General features: G+C 46.4%; 1 protein-coding gene across 2 annotated transcripts in view; it reads left to right on the top strand.

Moving 5' to 3' along the window:
- Positions 1-22,766, top strand: part of LOC106597556 (lysophosphatidylcholine acyltransferase 1) — a 119,934-nt gene that overhangs the window by 39,155 nt on the left and 58,013 nt on the right. For both annotated transcript variants that reach the window (XM_082959117.1, XM_082959118.1), the window contains exon 3: positions 17,827-18,041. In XM_082959117.1, the coding sequence (XP_082815243.1) occupies positions 17,827-18,041 (215 nt within the window). The remainder of the gene's footprint in view (positions 1-17,826; positions 18,042-22,766) is intronic.

The following is a 22,766-nucleotide window of genomic DNA, read 5'->3' on the forward strand; positions in this document are numbered from 1 at the left end:
GGGTTAGAGACACTACAACAGAGAGAGGAAAGGGTTAGAGACACTACAACAGAGAGAGGAAAGGGTTAGAGACACTACAACAGAGAGAGGAAAGGGTTAGAGACACTACAACAGAGAGAGGAAAGGGTTAGAGACACTACAACAGAGAGAGGAAAGGGTTAGAGACACTACAACAGAGAGAGGAAAGGGTTAGAGACACTACAACAGAGAGAGGAAAGGGTTAGAGACACTACAACAGAGAGAGGAAAGGGTTAGAGAGACACTACAACAGAGAGAGGAAAGGGTTAGAGACACTACAACAGAGAGAGGAAAGGGTTAGAGACACTACAACAGAGAGAGGAAAGGGTTAGAGACACTACAACAGAGAGAGGAAAGGGTTAGAGACACTACAACAGAGAGAGGAAAGGGTTAGAGACACTACAACAGAGAGAGGAAAGGGTTAGAGACACTACAACAGAGAGAGGAAAGGGTTAGAGACACTACAACAGAGAGAGGAAAGGGTTAGAGACACTACAACAGAGAGAGGAAAGGGTTAGAGACACTACAACAGAGAGAGGAAAGGGTTAGAGACACTACAACAGAGAGAGGAAAGGGTTAGAGACACTACAACAGAGAGAGGAAAGGGTTAGAGAGACACTACAACAGAGAGAGGAAAGGGTTAGAGACACTACAACAGAGAGAGGAAAGGGTTAGAGACACTACAACAGAGAGAGGAAAGGGTTAGAGACACTACAACAGAGAGAGGAAAGGGTTAGAGACACTACAACAGAGAGAGGAAAGGGTTAGAGACACTACAACAGAGAGAGGAAAGGGTTAGAGACACTACAACAGAGAGAGGAAAGGGTTAGAGACACTACAACAGAGAGAGGAAAGGGTTAGAGACACTACAACAGAGAGAGGAAAGGGTTAGAGACACTACAACAGAGAGAGGAAAGGGTTAGAGACACTACAACAGAGAGAGGAAAGGGTTAGAGACACTACAACAGAGAGAGGAAAGGGTTAGAGACACTACAACAGAGAGAGGAAAGGGTTAGAGACACTACAACAGAGAGAGGAAAGGGTTAGAGACACTACAACAGAGAGAGGAAAGGGTTAGAGACACTACAACAGAGAGAGGAAAGGGTTAGAGACACTACAACAGAGAGAGGAAAGGGTTAGAGACACTACAACAGAGAGAGGAAAGGGTTAGAGACACTACAACAGAGAGAGGAAAGGGTTAGAGAGACACTACAACAGAGAGAGGAAAGGGTTAGAGACACTACAACAGAGAGAGGAAAGGGTTAGAGACACTACAACAGAGAGAGGAAAGGGTTAGAGACACTACAACAGAGAGAGGAAAGGGTTAGAGACACTACAACAGAGAGAGGAAAGGGTTAGAGACACTACAACAGAGAGAGGAAAGGGTTAGAGAGACACTACAACAGAGAGAGGAAAGGGTTAGAGACACTACAACAGAGAGAGGAAAGGGTTAGAGACACTACAACAGAGAGAGGAAAGGGTTAGAGACACTACAACAGAGAGAGGAAAGGGTTAGAGACACTACAACAGAGAGAGGAAAGGGTTAGAGACACTACAACAGAGAGAGGAAAGGGTTAGAGAGACACTACAACAGAGAGAGGAAAGGGTTAGAGACACTACAACAGAGAGAGGAAAGGGTTAGAGACACTACAACAGAGAGAGGAAAGGGTTAGAGACACTACAACAGAGAGAGGAAAGGGTTAGAGACACTACAACAGAGAGAGGAAAGGGTTAGAGACACTACAACAGAGAGAGGAAAGGGTTAGAGACACTACAACAGAGAGAGGAAAGGGTTAGAGAGACACTACAACAGAGAGAGGAAAGGGTTAGAGACACTACAACAGAGAGAGGAAAGGGTTAGAGACACTACAACAGAGAGAGGAAAGGGTTAGAGACACTACAACAGAGAGAGGAAAGGGTTAGAGACACTACAACAGAGAGAGGAAAGGGTTAGAGACACTACAACAGAGAGAGGAAAGGGTTAGAGACACTACAACAGAGAGAGGAAAGGGTTAGAGACACTACAACAGAGAGAGGAAAGGGTTAGAGAGACACTACAACAGAGAGAGGAAAGGGTTAGAGACACTACAACAGAGAGAGGAAAGGGTTAGAGACACTACAACAGAGAGAGGAAAGGGTTAGAGAGACACTACAACAGAGAGAGGAAAGGGTTAGAGACACTACAACAGAGAGAGGAAAGGGTTAGAGACACTACAACAGAGAGAGGAAAGGGTTAGAGACACTACAACAGAGAGAGGAAAGGGTTAGAGACACTACAACAGAGAGAGGAAAGGGTTAGAGACACTACAACAGAGAGAGGAAAGGGTTAGAGACACTACAACAGAGAGAGGAAAGGGTTAGAGACACTACAACAGAGAGAGGAAAGGGTTAGAGACACTACAACAGAGAGAGGAAAGGGTTAGAGACACTACAACAGAGAGAGGAAAGGGTTAGAGACACTACAACAGAGAGAGGAAAGGGTTAGAGACACTACAACAGAGAGAGGAAAGGGTTAGAGACACTACAACAGAGAGAGGAAAGGGTTAGAGAGACACTACAACAGAGAGAGGAAAGGGTTAGAGACACTACAACAGAGAGAGGAAAGGGTTAGAGACACTACAACAGAGAGAGGAAAGGGTTAGAGACACTACAACAGAGAGAGGAAAGGGTTAGAGACACTACAACAGAGAGAGGAAAGGGTTAGAGACACTACAACAGAGAGAGGAAAGGGTTAGAGACACTACAACAGAGAGAGGAAAGGGTTAGAGACACTACAACAGAGAGAGGAAAGGGTTAGAGACACTACAACAGAGAGAGGAAAGGGTTAGAGAGACACTACAACAGAGAGAGGAAAGGGTTAGAGACACTACAACAGAGAGAGGAAAGGGTTAGAGACACTACAACAGAGAGAGGAAAGGGTTAGAGACACTACAACAGAGAGAGGAAAGGGTTAGAGACACTACAACAGAGAGAGGAAAGGGTTAGGAGACACTACAACAGAGAGAGGAAAGGGTTAGAGACACTACAACAGAGAGAGGAAAGGGTTAGAGACACTACAACAGAGAGAGGAAAGGGTTAGAGACACTACAACAGAGAGAGGAAAGGGTTAGAGACACTACAACAGAGAGAGGAAAGGGTTAGAGACACTACAACAGAGAGAGGAAAGGGTTAGAGACACTACAACAGAGAGAGGAAAGGGTTAGAGAGACACTACAACAGAGAGAGGAAAGGGTTAGAGACACTACAACAGAGAGAGGAAAGGGTTAGAGACACTACAACAGAGAGAGGAAAGGGTTAGAGACACTACAACAGAGAGAGGAAAGGGTTAGAGACACTACAACAGAGAGAGGAAAGGGTTAGAGACACTACAACAGAGAGAGGAAAGGGTTAGAGACACTACAACAGAGAGAGGAAAGGGTTAGAGAGACACTACAACAGAGAGAGGAAAGGGTTAGAGACACTACAACAGAGAGAGGAAAGGGTTAGAGACACTACAACAGAGAGAGGAAAGGGTTAGAGACACTACAACAGAGAGAGGAAAGGGTTAGAGAGACACTACAACAGAGAGAGGAAAGGGTTAGAGACACTACAACAGAGAGAGGAAAGGGTTAGAGACACTACAACAGAGAGAGGAAAGGGTTAGAGACACTACAACAGAGAGAGGAAAGGGTTAGAGACACTACAACAGAGAGAGGAAAGGGTTAGAGACACTACAACAGAGAGAGGAAAGGGTTAGAGACACTACAACAGAGAGAGGAAAGGGTTAGAGACACTACAACAGAGAGAGGAAAGGGTTAGAGAGACACTACAACAGAGAGAGGAAAGGGTTAGAGACACTACAACAGAGAGAGGAAAGGGTTAGAGAGACACTACAACAGAGAGAGGAAAGGGTTAGAGACACTACAACAGAGAGAGGAAAGGGTTAGAGACACTACAACAGAGAGAGGAAAGGGTTAGAGACACTACAACAGAGAGAGGAAAGGGTTAGAGACACTACAACAGAGAGAGGAAAGGGTTAGAGACACTACAACAGAGAGAGGAAAGGGTTAGAGACACTACAACAGAGAGAGGAAAGGGTTAGAGAGACACTACAACAGAGAGAGGAAAGGGTTAGAGACACTACAACAGAGAGAGGAAAGGGTTAGAGACACTACAACAGAGAGAGGAAAGGGTTAGAGACACTACAACAGAGAGAGGAAAGGGTTAGAGAGACACTACAACAGAGAGAGGAAAGGGTTAGAGACACTACAACAGAGAGAGGAAAGGGTTAGGAGACACTACAACAGAGAGAGGAAAGGGTTAGAGACACTACAACAGAGAGAGGAAAGGGTTAGAGACACTACAACAGAGAGAGGAAAGGGTTAGAGACACTACAACAGAGAGAGGAAAGGGTTAGAGACACTACAACAGAGAGAGGAAAGGGTTAGAGACACTACAACAGAGAGAGGAAAGGGTTAGAGAGACACTACAACAGAGAGAGGAAAGGGTTAGAGACACTACAACAGAGAGAGGAAAGGGTTAGAGACACTACAACAGAGAGAGGAAAGGGTTAGAGACACTACAACAGAGAGAGGAAAGGGTTAGAGACACTACAACAGAGAGAGGAAAGGGTTAGAGACACTACAACAGAGAGAGGAAAGGGTTAGAGAGACACTACAACAGAGAGAGGAAAGGGTTAGGAGACACTACAACAGAGAGAGGAAAGGGTTAGAGACACTACAACAGAGAGAGGAAAGGGTTAGAGACACTACAACAGAGAGAGGAAAGGGTTAGAGACACTACAACAGAGAGAGGAAAGGGTTAGAGACACTACAACAGAGAGAGGAAAGGGTTAGAGACACTACAACAGAGAGAGGAAAGGGTTAGAGACACTACAACAGAGAGAGGAAAGGGTTAGAGAGACACTACAACAGAGAGAGGAAAGGGTTAGAGACACTACAACAGAGAGAGGAAAGGGTTAGAGACACTACAACAGAGAGAGGAAAGGGTTAGAGACACTACAACAGAGAGAGGAAAGGGTTAGAGACACTACAACAGAGAGAGGAAAGGGTTAGAGACACTACAACAGAGAGAGGAAAGGGTTAGAGACACTACAACAGAGAGAGGAAAGGGTTAGAGACACTACAACAGAGAGAGGAAAGGGTTAGAGACACTACAACAGAGAGAGGAAAGGGTTAGGAGACACTACAACAGAGAGAGGAAAGGGTTAGAGACACTACAACAGAGAGAGGAAAGGGTTAGTGACACTACAACAGAGAGAGGAAAGGGTTAGAGACACTACAACAGAGAGAGGAAAGGGTTAGAGAGACACTACAACAGAGAGAGGAAAGGGTTAGAGACACTACAACAGAGAGAGGAAAGGGTTAGAGACACTACAACAGAGAGAGGAAAGGGTTAGAGACACTACAACAGAGAGAGGAAAGGGTTAGAGACACTACAACAGAGAGAGGAAAGGGTTAGAGACACTACAACAGAGAGAGGAAAGGGTTAGAGACACTACAACAGAGAGAGGAAAGGGTTAGAGACACTACAACAGAGAGAGGAAAGGGTTAGAGAGACACTACAACAGAGAGAGGAAAGGGTTAGAGACACTACAACAGAGAGAGGAAAGGGTTAGAGACACTACAACAGAGAGAGGAAAGGGATAGAGAGACTACAACAGAGAGAGGAAAGGGTTAGTGACACTACAACAGAGAGACGAAAGGGTTAGTGACACTACAACAGAGAGAGGAAAGGGTTAGTGACACTACAACAGAGAGAGGAAAGGGTTAGAGACACTACAACAGAGAGAGGAAAGGGTTAGAGAGACACTACAACAGAGAGAGGAAAGGGTTAGAGACACTACAACAGAGAGAGGAAAGGGTTAGTGACACTACAACAGAGAGACGAAAGGGTTAGTGACACTACAACAGAGAGAGGAAAGGGTTAGTGACACTACAACAGAGAGAGGAAAGGGTTAGAGACACTACAACAGAGAGAGGAAAGGGTTAGAGAGACACTACAACAGAGAGAGGAAAGGGTTAGAGACACTACAACAGAGAGAGGAAAGGGTTAGAGACACTACAACAGAGAGAGGAAAGGGTTAGAGAGACACTACAACAGAGAGAGGAAAGGGTTAGAGACACTACAACAGAGAGAGGAAAGGGTTAGAGACACTACAACAGAGAGAGGAAAGGGTTAGTGACACTACAACAGAGAGAGGAAAGGGTTAGTGACACTACAACAGAGAGAGGAAAGGGTTAGAGACACTACAACAGAGAGAGGAAAGGGTTAGAGACACTACAACAGAGAGAGGAAAGGGTTAGAGAGACACTACAACAGAGAGAGGAAAGGGTTAGAGACACTACAACATAGAGAGGAAAGGGTTAGAGAGACACTACAACAGAGAGAGGAAAGGGTTAGAGACACTACAACAGAGAGAGGAAAGGGTTAGAGACACTACAACAGAGAGAGGAAAGGGTTAGAGACACTACAACAGAGAGAGGAAAGGGTTAGAGAGACACTACAACAGAGAGAGGAAAGGGTTAGAGACACTACAACAGAGAGAGGAAAGGGTTAGAGACACTACAACAGAGAGAGGAAAGGGTTAGAGACACTACAACAGAGAGAGGAAAGGGTTAGAGACACTACAACAGAGAGAGGAAAGGGTTAGTGAGACACTACAACAGAGAGAGGAAAGGGTTAGAGACACTACAACAGAGAGAGGAAAGGGTTAGAGACACTACAACAGAGAGAGGAAAGGGTTAGAGACACTACAACAGAGAGAGGAAAGGGTTAGTGAGACACTACAACAGAGAGAGGAAAGGGTTAGAGACACTACAACAGAGAGAGGAAAGGGTTAGAGACACTACAACAGAGAGAGGAAAGGGTTAGAGAGACACTACAACAGAGAGAGGAAAGGGTTAGAGACACTACAACAGAGAGAGGAAAGGGTTAGTGACACTACAACAGAGAGAGGAAAGGGTTAGAGAGACACTACAACAGAGAGAGGAAAGGGTTAGAGACACTACAACAGAGAGAGGAAAGATTTAGAGAGACACTACAACAGAGAGAGGAAAGGGTTAGAGAGACACTACAACAGAGAGAGGAAAGGGTTAGTGACACTACAACAGAGAGAGGAAAGGGTTAGAGACACTACAACAGAGAGAGGAAAGGGTTAGAGACACTACAACAGAGAGAGGAAAGGGTTAGAGACACTACAACAGAGAGAGGAAAGGGTTAGAGACACTACAACAGAGAGAGGAAAGGGTTAGAGACACTACAACAGAGAGAGGAAAGGGTTAGAGAGACACTACAACAGAGAGAGGAAAGGGTTAGAGACACTACAACAGAGAGAGGAAAGGGTTAGAGACACTACAACAGAGAGAGGAAAGGGTTAGAGACACTACAACAGAGAGAGGAAAGGGTTAGAGACACTACAACAGAGAGAGGAAAGGGTTAGAGACACTACAACAGAGAGAGGAAAGGGTTAGAGAGACACTACAACAGAGAGAGGAAAGGGTTAGAGACACTACAACAGAGAGAGGAAAGGGTTAGAGACACTACAACAGAGTGAGGAAAGGGTTAGAGAGACACTACAACAGAGAGAGGAAAGGGTTAGAGACACTACAACAGAGAGAGGAAAGGGTTAGAGACACTACAACAGAGAGAGGAAAGGGTTAGAGAGACACTACAACAGAGAGAGGAAAGGGTTAGAGACACTACAACAGAGAGAGGAAAGGGTTAGAGAGACACTACAACAGAGAGAGGAAAGGGTTAGAGACACTACAACAGAGAGAGGAAAGGGTTAGTGACACTACAACAGAGAGAGGAAAGGGTTAGAGACACTACAACAGAGAGAGGAAAGGGTTAGTGACACTACAACAGAGAGAGGAAAGGGTTAGTGACACTACAACAGAGAGAGGAAAGGGTTAGAGAGACACTACAACAGAGAGAGGAAAGGGTTAGAGACACTACAACAGAGAGAGGAAAGGGTTAGAGACACTACAACAGAGAGAGGAAAGGGTTAGAGACACTACAACAGAGAGAGGAAAGGGTTAGAGACACTACAACAGAGAGAGGAAAGGGTTAGAGACACTACAACAGAGTGTGGAAAGGGTTAGAGACACTACAACAGAGAGAGGAAACTAACCCTTTCCTCTACAAGCTGTCGAAAGCATCTCCACAGGGATACTGGCCCATGTGGACTCAAATGCTTCCCACAGTTGGGTCAAGTTGTCTGGAAGTCCTTTGGGTGGTGGACCATTTTTGAGTGTGAAAAACCCAGCAGCGTTGCTGTTCTTGACACAAACTGGTGTGCCTGGTATCTACTACCATACCCCGTTCAAAGGCCCTTAAATCTATTGTCTTTCCCATTCACCCCCTGAATGGAACACATACACAATCCATGTCTCAAATGTCTCAAGGCTTAAAAATCCTTCTTTAACCTGTCTCCTCCCCTTAACCTGTCTCCTCCCCTTAACCTGTCTCCTCCCCTTAACCTGTCTCCTCCCTTAACCTGTCTCCTCCCCTTAACCTGTCTCCTCCCCTTAACCTGTCTCCTCCCCTTAACCTGTCTCCTCCCCTTAACCTGTCTCCTCCCCTTCATCTACACTGATTGAAGTGGATTTAACAGGTGACATCAATAAGGGATCATATCTTTCACCTGGATTCACCTGGTCAGTCTGTCATGGAAAGAGCAGGTGTTCTTAATGTTTTGTCCCCTCAGTGTATTTTAGTCTGTTTGAATTCATTAGTTTCTATTTCTGGTCCTGAATTAGGCTAGGTAACTGTTGAATATTGGGTAGTGTCGTGTGTTGCCTCAGCCAGAGAGTGTTAGTGTGTCAATGTTTGACGACTGCATGAGCCAGTCCTCTGTGAATTGGAGAAGCTTCTGGTGATTCTACTCTCTGCTCCTCTCCTTTCCTCCTCTCTCCTCTCCTCTCCTGTCCCCTTCTGTCTCCTCTTCTCCCCTCCTCTCCCGTCCTCTGCTCTCCTGTCCTCTCCTCTCCTCTCCTCTCCTCTCCTCTCCTGTCTCCTCCTCTCCCGTCCTCTGCTCTCCTCTCCTCTCCTGTCCCCTCCTGTCTCCTCTTCTCCCCTCCTCTCCCGTCCTCTGCTCTCCTGTCCCCTCCTCTCCTGTCCCCTCCTGTCTCCTCCTCTCCCGTCCTCTGCTCTCCACTCCTCTCCTGTCCCCTCCTCTCCCATCCTCTCCTGTCCTCTCCTGTCCCCTCCTCTCCCCTCCTCTCCTTTCCTCCTCTCTCCTCTCCTGTCCCCTCCTCTCCTGTCCCCTCCTGTCTCCTCCTCTCCCGTCCTCTGCTCTCCCCTCCTCTCCCATCCTCTCCTGTCCTCTCCTGTCCCCTCCTCTCCCCTCCTCTCTTCTCCTCTCCTTTCCTCCTCTCTCCTCTCCTGTCCCCTCCTCTCCTGTCCCCTCCTGTCTCCTCCTCTCCGTCCTCTCCTCTCCTCTCCTCTCTTCTCCCCTCCTCTCCCGTCCTCTGCTCTCCTGTCCCCTCCTCTCCTGTCCCCTCCTGTCTCCTCTCCTGTCCTCTGCTCTCCACTCCTCTCCTGTCCCCTCCTCTCCCATCCTCTCCTGTCCTCTCCTGTCCCCTCCTCTCCCCTCCTCTCCTTTCCTCCTCTCTCCTCTCCTCTCCTCTCCTGTCCCCTCCTCTCCTGTCCCCTCCTGTCTCCTCCTCTCCCGTCCTCTGCTCTCCCCTCCTCTCCCATCCTCTCCTGTCCTCTCCTGTCCCCTCCTCTCCCCTCCTCTCTTCTCCTCTCCTTTCCTCCTCTCTCCTCTCCTGTCCCTTCCTCTCCTGTCCCCTCCTGTCTCCTCCTCTCCGTCCTCTCCTCTCCTCTCCTCTCTTCTCCCCTCCTCTCCCGTCCTCTGCTCTCCTGTCCACTCCTCTCCTGTCCCCTCCTCTCCCATCCTCTCCTGTCCTCTCCTGTCCCCTCCTCTCCCCTCCTCTCCTTTCCTCCTCTCTCCTCTCCTCTCCTGTCCCCTCCTCTCCTGTCCCCTCCTGTCTCCTCCTCTCCCGTCCTCTGCTCTCCCCTCCTCTCCCATCCTCTCCTGTCCTCTCCTGTCCCCTCCTCTCCCCTCCTCTCTTCTCCTCTCCTTTCCTCCTCTCTCCTCTCCTGTCCCCTCCTCTCCTGTCCCCTCCTGTCTCCTCCTCTCCGTCCTCTCCTCTCCTCTCCTCTCCTCTCCTCTCCTCTCCTCTCCTCTCCTCTCCTCTCCTCTCCTCTCCTACAGTAGTGGTCTGTCTCATCACACCCAGTGGGGAGTAAATGAGATGTGACTCATACTTAGAGAGGTGACAGCCTGCCTGTCAGGACACTGTCGTGTGCTCTACCGTTTACTGTCTCTGTCTGGGGGATGTTGTCTTGTAGAGCTACATTATACTGCCTCCACATTACATAATACTGCCTCCACGTTACATTATACTGCCTCCACGTTACATTATACTGCCTCCACGTTACATTATACTGCCTCCACGTTACATTATACTGCCTCCAGCATTACATTATACTGCCTCCACGTTACATTATACTGCCTCCACATTACATTATACTGCCTCCACATTACATTATACTGCCTCCACATTACATTATACTGCCTCCACATTACATTATACTGCCTCCACATTACATTATACTGCCTCCACATTACATTATACTGCCTCCACGTTACATTATACTGCCTCACATTACATTATACTGCCTCCACATTACATTATACTGCCTCCACATTACATTATACTGCCTCCACGTTACATTATACTGCCTCCACATTACATTATACTGCCTCCACATTACATTATACTGCCTCCACATTACATTATACTGCCTCCACGTTACATTATACTGCCTCCAGCTCACATTACATTATACTGCCTCCACATTACATTATACTGCCTCCACATTACATTATACTGCCTCCACATTACATTATACTGCCTCCAGCTCACATTACATTATACTGCCTCCCCATTACATTATACTGCCTCCACTTACATTATACTGCCTCCACGTTACATTATACTGCCTCCAGCTCCATTACATTATACTGCCTCCACATTACATTATACTGCCTCCACGTTACATTATACTGCCTCCACATTACATTATACTGCCTCCACATTACATTATACTGCCTCCACATTACATTATACTGCCTCCACGTTACATTATACTGCCTCCACATTACATTATACTGCCTCCACATTACATTATACTGCCTCCAGCTCACATTACATTATACTGCCTCCACATTACATTATACTGCCTCCACGTTACATTATACTGCCTCCACGTTACATTATACTGCCTCCACATTACATTATACTGCCTCCACATTACATTATACTGCCTCCACATTACATTATACTGCCTCCACGTTACATTATACTGCCTCCACATTACATTATACTGCCTCCACATTACATTATACTGCCTCCAGCTCACATTACATTATACTGCCTCCACATTACATTATACTGCCTCCACGTTACATTATACTGCCTCCACGTTACATTATACTGCCTCCACGTTACATTATACTGCCTCCAGATCACATTATACTGCCTCCACGTTACATTATACTGCCTCCACATTACATTATACTGCCTCCACATTACATTATACTGCCTCCACATTACATTATACTGCCTCCACATTACATTATACTGCCTCCACATTACATTATACTGCCTCCACGTTACATTATACTGCCTCCACATTACATTATACTGCCTCCACATTACATTATACTGCCTCCACGTTACATTATACTGCCTCCACGTTACATTATACTGCCTCCACGTTACATTATACTGCCTCCACATTACATTATACTGCCTCCACATTACATTATACTGCCTCCACATTACATTATACTGCCTCCACATTACATTATACTGCCTCCACGTTACATTATACTGCCTCCACGTTACATTATACTGCCTCCACATTACATTATACTGCCTCCAGCTCACATTACATTATACTGCCTCCACATTACATTATACTGCCTCCACGTTACATTATACTGCCTCCACATTACATTATACTGCCTCCACATTACATTATACTGCCTCCACATTACATTATACTGCCTCCACATTACATTATACTGCCTCCACGTTACATTATACTGCCTCCACGTTACATTATACTGCCTCCACATTACATTATACTGCCTCCACATTACATTATACTGCCTCCACATTACATTATACTGCCTCCACGTTACATTATACTGCCTCCACATTACATTATACTGCCTCCACATTACATTATACTGCCTCCACGTTACATTATACTGCCTCCACGTTACATTATACTGCCTCCACATTACATTATACTGCCTCCACATTACATTATACTGCCTCCACATTACATTATACTGCCTCCACATTACATTATACTGCCTCCACGTTACATTATACTGCCTCCACTTACATTATACTGCCTCCACTTACATTATACTGCCTCCACATTACATTATACTGCCTCCACATTACATTATACTGCCTCCACATTACATTATACTGCCTCCACGTTACATTATACTGCCTCCACGTTACATTATACTGCCTCCACGTTACATTATACTGCCTCCAGCTCCATTACATTATACTGCCTCCACATTACATTATACTGCCTCCACGTTACATTATACTGCCTCCACATTACATTATACTGCCTCCACGTTACATTATACTGCCTCCACATTACATTATACTGCCTCCACATTACATTATACTGCCTCCACGTTACATTATACTGCCTCCACGTTACATTATACTGCCTCCACATTACATTATACTGCCTCCACATTACATTATACTGCCTCCACATTACATTATACTGCCTCCACATTACATTATACTGCCTCCACATTACATTATACTGCCTCCACTTACATTATACTGCCTCCACGCCCCCATTACATTATACTGCCTCCACATTACATTATACTGCCTCCACATTACATTATACTGCCTCCACATTACATTATACTGCCTCCACGTTACATTATACTGCCTCCAGCTCACATTACATTATACTGCCTCCACATTACATTATACTGCCTCCACGTTACATTATACTGCCTCCACTTACATTATACTGCCTCCACATTACATTATACTGCCTCCACATTACATTATACTGCCTCCACATTACATTATACTGCCTCCACATTACATTATACTGCCTCCACGTTACATTATACTGCCTCCACATTACATTATACTGCCTCCACATTACATTATACTGCCTCCACGTTACATTATACTGCCTCCACGTTACATTATACTGCCTCCACATTACATTATACTGCCTCCACATTACATTATACTGCCTCCACATTACATTATACTGCCTCCACATTACATTATACTGCCTCCACGTTACATTATACTGCCTCCACGTTACATTATACTGCCTCCACGTTACATTATACTGCCTCCACGTTACATTATACTGCCTCCACGTTACATTATACTGCCTCCACATTACATTATACTGCCTCCACATTACATTATACTGCCTCCACATTACATTATACTGCCTCCACGTTACATTATACTGCCTCCAGCTCACATTACATTATACTGCCTCCACATTACATTATACTGCCTCCAGCTCACATTACATTATACTGCCTCCACATTACATTATACTGCCTCCACGTTACATTATACTGCCTCCACGTTACATTATACTGCCTCCACATTACATTATACTGCCTCCACATTACATTATACTGCCTCCACATTACATTATACTGCCTCCACATTACATTATACTGCCTCCACATTACATTATACTGCCTCCACATTACATTATACTGCCTCCACATTACATTATACTGCCTCCACGTTACATTATACTGCCTCCACGTTACATTATACTGCCTCCACATTACATTATACTGCCTCCACATTACATTATACTGCCTCCACATTACATTATACTGCCTCCACGTTACATTATACTGCCTCCACATTACATTATACTGCCTCCACATTACATTATACTGCCTCCACAGTTACATTATACTGCCTCCACATTACATTATACTGCCTCCACATTACATTATACTGCCTCCACGTTACATTATACTGCCTCCACGTTACATTATACTGCCTCCACGATTACATTATACTGCCTCCACATTACATTATACTGCCTCCACATTACATTATACTGCCTCCACATTACATTATACTGCCTCCACATTACATTATACTGCCTCCACGTTACATTATACTGCCTCCACATTACATTATACTGCCTCCACATTACATTATACTGCCTCCAGCTCACATTACATTATACTGCCTCCACATTACATTATACTGCCTCCACGTTACATTATACTGCCTCCACGTTACATTATACTGCCTCCACATTACATTATACTGCCTCCACATTACATTATACTGCCTCCACATTACATTATACTGCCTCCACGTTACATTATACTGCCTCCACAGTTACATTATACTGCCTCCACATTACATTATACTGCCTCCACGTTACATTATACTGCCTCCACATTACATTATACTGCCTCCACGATTACATTATACTGCCTCCACATTACATTATACTGCCTCCACTTACATTATACTGCCTCCACATTACATTATACTGCCTCCACATTACATTATACTGCCTCCACATTACATTATACTGCCTCCACATTACATTATACTGCCTCCACTCACATTACATTATACTGCCTCCACATTACATTATACTGCCTCCACGTTACATTATACTGCCTCCACGTTACATTATACTGCCTCCACATTACATTATACTGCCTCCACATTACATTATACTGCCTCCACATTACATTATACTGCCTCCACATTACATTATACTGCCTCCACATTACATTATACTGCCTCCACGTTACATTATACTGCCTCCACGTTACATTATACTGCCTCCACATTACATTATACTGCCTCCACATTACATTATACTGCCTCCACATTACATTATACTGCCTCCACTTACATTATACTGCCTCCACGTTACATTATACTGCCTCCACGTTACATTATACTGCCTCCACATTACATTATACTGCCTCCACATTACATTATACTGCCTCCACATTACATTATACTGCCTCCACGTTACGTTATACTGCCTCACTTACGTTATACTGCCTCCACATTACATTATACTGCCTCCACGTTACATTATACTGCCTCCACATTACATTATACTGCCTCCACATTACATTATACTGCCTCCACATTACATTATACTGCCTCCACGTTACATTATACTGCTTCACATTACATTATACTGCCTCCACATTACATTATACTGCCTCCACATTACATTATACTGCCTCCACATTACATTATACTGCCTCCACGTTACATTATACTGCCTCCAGCTCACATTACATTATACTGCCTCCACATTACATTATACTGCCTCCACATTACATTATACTGCCTCCACATTACATTATACTGCCTCCAGCTCACATTACATTATACTGCCTCCCCACGCCTCCACGTTACATTATACTGCCTCCACGTTACATTATACTGCCTCCACATTACATTATACTGCCTCCACATTACATTATACTGCCTCCACATTACATTATACTGCCTCCACATTACATTATACTGCCTCCACATTACATTATACTGCCTCCACGTTACATTATACTGCCTCCACATTACATTATACTGCCTCCACATTACATTATACTGCCTCCACAGTTACATTATACTGCCTCCACATTACATTATACTGCCTCCACATTACATTATACTGCCTCCACATTACATTATACTGCCTCCACATTACATTATACTGCCTCCACATTACATTATACTGCCTCCACATTACATTATACTGCCTCCAGCTCACATTACATTATACTGCCTCCACATTACATTATACTGCCTCCACGTTACATTATACTGCCTCCACGTTACATTATACTGCCTCCACATTACATTATACTGCCTCCACATTACATTATACTGCCTCCACATTACATTATACTGCCTCCACGTTACATTATACTGCCTCCACGTTACATTATACTGCCTCCACATTACATTATACTGCCATCCACGTTACATTATACTGCCTCCACATTACATTATACTGCCTCCACGTTACATTATACTGCCTCCACGTTACATTATACTGCCTCCACATTACATTATACTGCCTCCACATTACATTATACTGCCTCCACATTACATTATACTGCCTCCACATTACATTATACTGCCTCCACATTACATTATACTGCCTCCACGTTACATTATACTGCCTCCACGTTACATTATACTGCCTCCACGTTACATTATACTGCCTCCACGTTACATTATACTGCCTCCACATTACATTATACTGCCTCCACATTACATTATACTGCCTCCACATTACATTATACTGCCTCCACGTTACATTATACTGCCTCCAGCTCACATTACATTATACTGCCTCCACATTACATTATACTGCCTCCACGTTACATTATACTGCCTCCACGTTACATTATACTGCCTCCACATTACATTATACTGCCTCCACATTACATTATACTGCCTCCACATTACATTATACTGCCTCCACATTACATTATACTGCCTCCACGTTACATTATACTGCCTCCACGTTACATTATACTGCCTCCACATTACATTATACTGCCTCCACATTACATTATACTGCCTCCACATTACATTATACTGCCTCCACGTTACATTATACTGCCTCCACATTACATTATACTGCCTCCACATTACATTATACTGCCTCCACATTACATTATACTGCCTCCACATTACATTATACTGCCTCTACGTTACATTGTACTGCCTCCACATTACATTATACTGCCTCCACGTTACATTATACTGCCTCCACATTACATTATACTGCCTCCACATTACATTATACTGCCTCCACATTACATTATACTGCCTCCACATTACATTATACTGCCTCCACGTTACATTATACTGCCTCCACATTACATTATACTGCCTCCACATTACATTATACTGCCTCTACGTTACATTATACTGCCTCCACGTTACATTATACTGCCTCCACGTTACATTATACTGCCTCCAGATCACATTATACTGCCTCCACGTTACATTATACTGCCTCCACATTACATTATACTGCCTCCACATTACATTATACTGCCTCCACATTACATTATACTGCCTCCACATTACGTTATACTGCCTCCACATTACATTATACTGCCTCCACATTACATAATACTGCCTCCACATTACATTATACTGCCTCCACATTACATTATACTGCCTCCACATTACATTATACTGCCTCCACATTACATTATACTGCCTGCCGACCATCAAACTGGTCTTTCACTGTCTGACAGATAATGTCTGGAGAATAATGGTTGAAGGGACTCTCCTGCAGACTGTACCGTCTATCCTGTAAATAAACAATGTTCTGTTGTTCTGTCTATCCTGTAAATAAACAACATTGTGTTGTTCTGTCTATCCTGTAAATAAACAATGTTGTGTTGTTCTGTCTATCCTGTAAATAAACAATGTTGTGTTGTTCTGTCTATCCTGTAAATAAACAATGTTGTGTTGTTCTGTAAATAAACAACGTTGTGTTGTTCTGTCTATCCTGTAAATAAACAATGTTGTGTTGTTCTGTCTATCCTGTAAATAAACAATGTTGTGTTGTTCTGTCTATCCTCTAAATAAACAATGTTGTGTTGTTCTGTCTATCCTGTAAATAAACAATGTGTGGTTCTGTAAATAACTCAATGTAATGAATGTCTGTCTCCAGGTTTGTGGACGTTGCTCTGAGGACCATCATGCGGGTCATGTGGTTTGCGGGAGGCTTCCATTGGATGACGGTGAAGGGGCGCCAGGCGCTGCCGGCCGAGGCTCCTATCCTAACGCTGGGACCCCACTCCTCTTACTTTGATGCCATCCCCGTCACCATGTCCATGTCCTCCATCGTCATGAAGGCAGAGAGCAAGGACATCCCTGTCTGGGGCAGTGAGTCGCATTCTCTATGTCCCTCTGTCTCTCTGTCTCTGTCTCTGTCTCTCTCTCTCTCTCTGTCTTTCTGTGTCTCTCTGTCTCTCTCTGTTTCTCTATGTCTCTGTCTGTCTCTGTCTCTGTCTCTCTCTCTATCGCTCTTTCTTTCTCTCTCTCTCTCTTGCCCAACCCCAATTCAATCCTTTGCCCCAAACCCCTCTGCACTGGTGAGATATCTCTCAACACTACTGCCCTGTCTGACATAGTGTATCTGAGAGAGAGAGAGACAGAGAGAGAGAGAGAAACAGCTGGAGAGAGGAAGCTGGAGATGGAGAGCTGGAGAAAGAGAGTTGGATGACTGTCAGTTCTGTAGTAGCCTATATAAAGTGTACCTTAAGTCAGTGTTCCTTTGTGCCACTAGGCCGATACTGTAGACAAGTGAGCATTGAATTCCTCTAACCTGTGATCTTATCTCACACAGAAGATCATTGGGAAATTCACTAACACTTTATTAAATTTAAGTATGACTGTGTTATACCTTTGCTAATATTCATAGAGACCTATGAGGGGAAACGTTTTACTGCAGCGTTGTTGGCTGAGTTTCAGGCCAGGATCTAATAACCTCCTTAACATCTTGTTAGGGTAACCAGGCATAGCTGAGGGAGTGGATTTGGACATTAATTGTGTTCAGCAGCAGCAAGCCTAGTCTGTAATAGAATCATGTTGGCTGTGTAGTGTAGTGGCTAGGCTAGCTCCCTGGGACTAATGGCTGTGTAGTGGCTAGGCTAGCTCCCTGGGACTAATGGCTGTGATGTGTAGTGGCTAGGCTAGCTCCCTGGGGCTAATGGCTGTGTAGTGGCTAGACTAGCTCCCTGGGGCTAATGACTGTGTAGTGGCTAGGCTAGCTCTCTGGGGCTAATGGCTGTGTAGTGGCTAGGCTAGCTCCCTGGGACTAATGGCTGTGCTGTGTAATGGCTAGGCTAGCTCCCTGGGACTAATGGCTGTGCTGTGTAGTGGCTAGGCTAGCTCCCTGGGGCTAATGGCTGTGCTGTGTAGTGGCTAGGCTAGCTCCCTGGGGCTAATGGCTGTGTAGTGGCTAGGCTAGCTCCCTGGGGCTAATGACTGTGTAGTGGCTAGGCTAGCTCCCTGGGGCTAATGGCTGTGTAGTGGCTAGGCTAGCTCCCTGGGACTAATGGCTGTGCTGTGTAATGGCTAGGCTAGCTCCCTGGGACTAATGGCTGTGCTGTGTAGTGGCTAGGCTAGCTCCCTGGGGCTAATGGCTGTGCTGTGTAGTGGCTAGGCTAGCTCCCTGGGGCTAATGGCTGTGTAATGGCTAGGCTAGCTCCCTGGGACTAATGGCTGTGTAGTGGCTAGGCTAGCTCCCTGGGACTAATGGCTGTGTAGTGGATAGACTAGCTCCCTGGGACTAATGGCTGTGATGTGTAGTGGCTAGGCTAGCTCCCTGGGGCTAATGGCTGTGTAGTGGCTAGACTAGCTCCCTGGGACTAATGACTGTGTAGTGGCTAGGCTAGCTCCCTGGGACTAATGGCTGTCTAGTGGCTAGGCTAGCTCCCTGGGACTAATGGCTGTGTAGTGGCTAGGCTAGCTCCCTGGGACTAATGGCTGTCTAGTGGCTAGACTAGCTCCCTGGGACTAATGGCTGTGTAGTGGCTAGGCTAGCTCCCTGGGACTAATGGCTGTCTAGTGGCTAGGCTAGCTCCCTGGGACTAATGGCTGTCTAGTGGCTAGACTAGCTCCCTGGGACTAATGACTGTGTAGTGGCTAGGCTAGCTCCCTGGGGCTAATGGCTGTGCTGTGTAGTGGCTAGACTAGCTCCCTGGGACTAATGGCTGTGTAGTGGCTAGGCTAGCTCCCTGGGGCTAATGGCTGTGTAATGGCTAGGCTAGCTCCCTGGGACTAATGGCTGTGTAGTGGCTAGGCTAGCTCCCTGGGACTAATGGCTGTGCTGTGTAGTGGCTAGGCTAGCTCCCTGGGACTAATGGCTGTGTAATGGCTAGGCTAGCTCCCTGGGACTAATGGCTGTGTAGTGGCTAGGCTAGCTCCCTGGGACTAATGGCTGTGTAGTGGCTAGGCTAGCTCCCTGGGACTAATGGCTGTGCTGTGTAGTGGCTAGGCTAGCTCCCTGGGACTAATGGCTGTGTAGTGGCTAGGCTAGCTCCCTGGGACTAATGGCTGTGTAGTGGCTAGACTAGCTCCCTGGGGCTAATGGCTGTGTAGTGTCTAGGCTAGCTCCCTGGGACTAATGGCTGTGTAGTGGCTAGGCTAGCTCCCTGGGACTAATGGCTGTGTAGTGGCTAGACTAGCTCCCTGGGGCTAATGGCTGTGTAGTGTCTAGGCTAGCTCCCTGGGACTAATGGCTGTGTAGTGGCTAGGCTAGCTCCCTGGGGCTAATGGCTGTGTAATGGCTAGGCTAGCTCCCTGGGACTAATGGCTGTGTAGTGGCTAGGCTAGCTCCCTGGGACTAATGGCTGTGCTGTGTAGTGGCTAGGCTAGCTCCCTGGGACTAATGGCTGTGTAATGGCTAGGCTAGCTCCCTGGGACTAATGGCTGTGTAGTGGCTAGGCTAGCTCCCTGGGACTAATGGCTGTGTAGTGGCTAGACTAGCTCCCTGGGACTAATGGCTGTGCTGTGTAGTGGCTAGGCTAGCTCCCTGGGACTAATGGCTGTGTAGTGGCTAGGCTAGCTCCCTGGGACTAATGGCTGTGTAGTGGCTAGGCTAGCTCCCTGGGACTAATGGCTGTGTAGTGGCTAGGCTAGCTCCCTGGGACTAATGACTGTGTAGTGGCTAGGCTAGCTCCCTGGGGCTAATGGCTGTGTAGTGGCTAGGCTAGCTCCCTGGGACTAATGACTGTGTAGTGGCTAGGCTAGCTCCCTGGGACTAATGACTGTGATGTGTAGTGGCTAGACTAGCTCCCTGGGACTAATTGTTGTGTAGTGGCTAGACTAGCTCCCTGGGACTAATGACTGTGTAGTGGCTAGGCTAAGCTCCCTGGGACTAATGGCTGTGTAGTGGCTAGGCTAGCTCCCTGGGACTAATGGCTGTGTAGTGGCTAGACTAGCTCCCTGGGGCTAATGGCTGTGTAGTGTCTAGGCTAGCTCCCTGGGACTAATGACTGTGTAGTGGCAAGGCTAGCTCCCTGGGGCTAATGGCTGTGTAGTGGCTAGACTAGCTCCCTGGGACTAATGGCTGTGCTGTGTAGTGGCTAGGCTAGCTCCCTGGGACTAATGGCTGTGTAGTGGCTAGGCTAGCTCCCTGGGACTAATGGCTGTGTAGTGGCTAGACTAGCTCCCTGGGGCTAATGGCTGTGTAGTGTCTAGGCTAGCTCCCTGGGACTAATGGCTGTGTAGTGGCTAGGCTAGCTCCCTGGGACTAATGGCTGTGTAGTGGCTAGACTAGCTCCCTGGGGCTAATGGCTGTGTAGTGTCTAGGCTAGCTCCCTGGGACTAATGGCTGTGTAGTGGCTAGGCTAGCTCCCTGGGGCTAATGGCTGTGTAATGGCTAGGCTAGCTCCCTGGGACTAATGGCTGTGTAGTGGCTAGGCTAGCTCCCTGGGACTAATGGCTGTGCTGTGTAGTGGCTAGGCTAGCTCCCTGGGACTAATGGCTGTGTAATGGCTAGGCTAGCTCCCTGGGACTAATGGCTGTGTAGTGGCTAGGCTAGCTCCCTGGGACTAATGGCTGTGTAGTGGCTAGACTAGCTCCCTGGGACTAATGGCTGTGCTGTGTAGTGGCTAGGCTAGCTCCCTGGGACTAATGGCTGTGTAGTGGCTAGGCTAGCTCCCTGGGACTAATGGCTGTGTAGTGGCTAGGCTAGCTCCCTGGGACTAATGGCTGTGTAGTGGCTAGGCTAGCTCCCTGGGACTAATGACTGTGTAGTGGCTAGGCTAGCTCCCTGGGGCTAATGGCTGTGTAGTGGCTAGGCTAGCTCCCTGGGACTAATGACTGTGTAGTGGCTAGGCTAGCTCCCTGGGACTAATGACTGTGATGTGTAGTGGCTAGACTAGCTCCCTGGGACTAATTGTTGTGTAGTGGCTAGACTAGCTCCCTGGGACTAATGACTGTGTAGTGGCTAGGCTAGCTCCCTGGGACTAATGGCTGTGTAGTGGCTAGGCTAGCTCCCTGGGACTAATGGCTGTGTAGTGGCTAGACTAGCTCCCTGGGGCTAATGGCTGTGTAGTGTCTAGGCTAGCTCCCTGGGACTAATGACTGTGTAGTGGCAAGGCTAGCTCCCTGGGGCTAATGGCTGTGTAGTGGCTAGACTAGCTCCCTGGGACTAATGGCTGTGTAGTGGCTAGACTAGCTCCCTGGGACTAATGGCTGTGCTGTGTAGTGGCTAGGCTAGGCTAGCTCCCTGGGACTAATGACTGTGCTGTGTAGTGGCTAGGCTAGCTCCCTGGGGCTAATGACTGTGTAGTGGCTAGGCTAGCTCCCTGGGACTAATGACTGTGTAGTGGCTAGGCTAGCTCCCTGGGGCTAATGGCTGTGCTGTATAGTGGCTAGGCTAGCTCCCTGGGACTAATGGCTGTGTAGTGGCTAGGCTAGCTCCCTGGGACTAATGGCTGTGCTGTGTAGTGGCTAGGCTAGCTCCCTGGGACTAATGACTGTGTAGTGGCTAGACTAGCTCCCTGGGACTAATGGCTGTGTAGTGGCTAGGCTAGCTCCCTGGGACTAATGACTGTGTAGTGGCTAGACTAGCTCCCTGGGGCTAATGACTGTGTAGTG

The sequence above is a fragment of the Salmo salar genome, chromosome 02 (assembly GCF_965601325.2).
Source record: "Salmo salar chromosome 02, fSalSal1, whole genome shotgun sequence".
Lineage (NCBI taxonomy): Eukaryota > Metazoa > Chordata > Actinopteri > Salmoniformes > Salmonidae > Salmo > Salmo salar.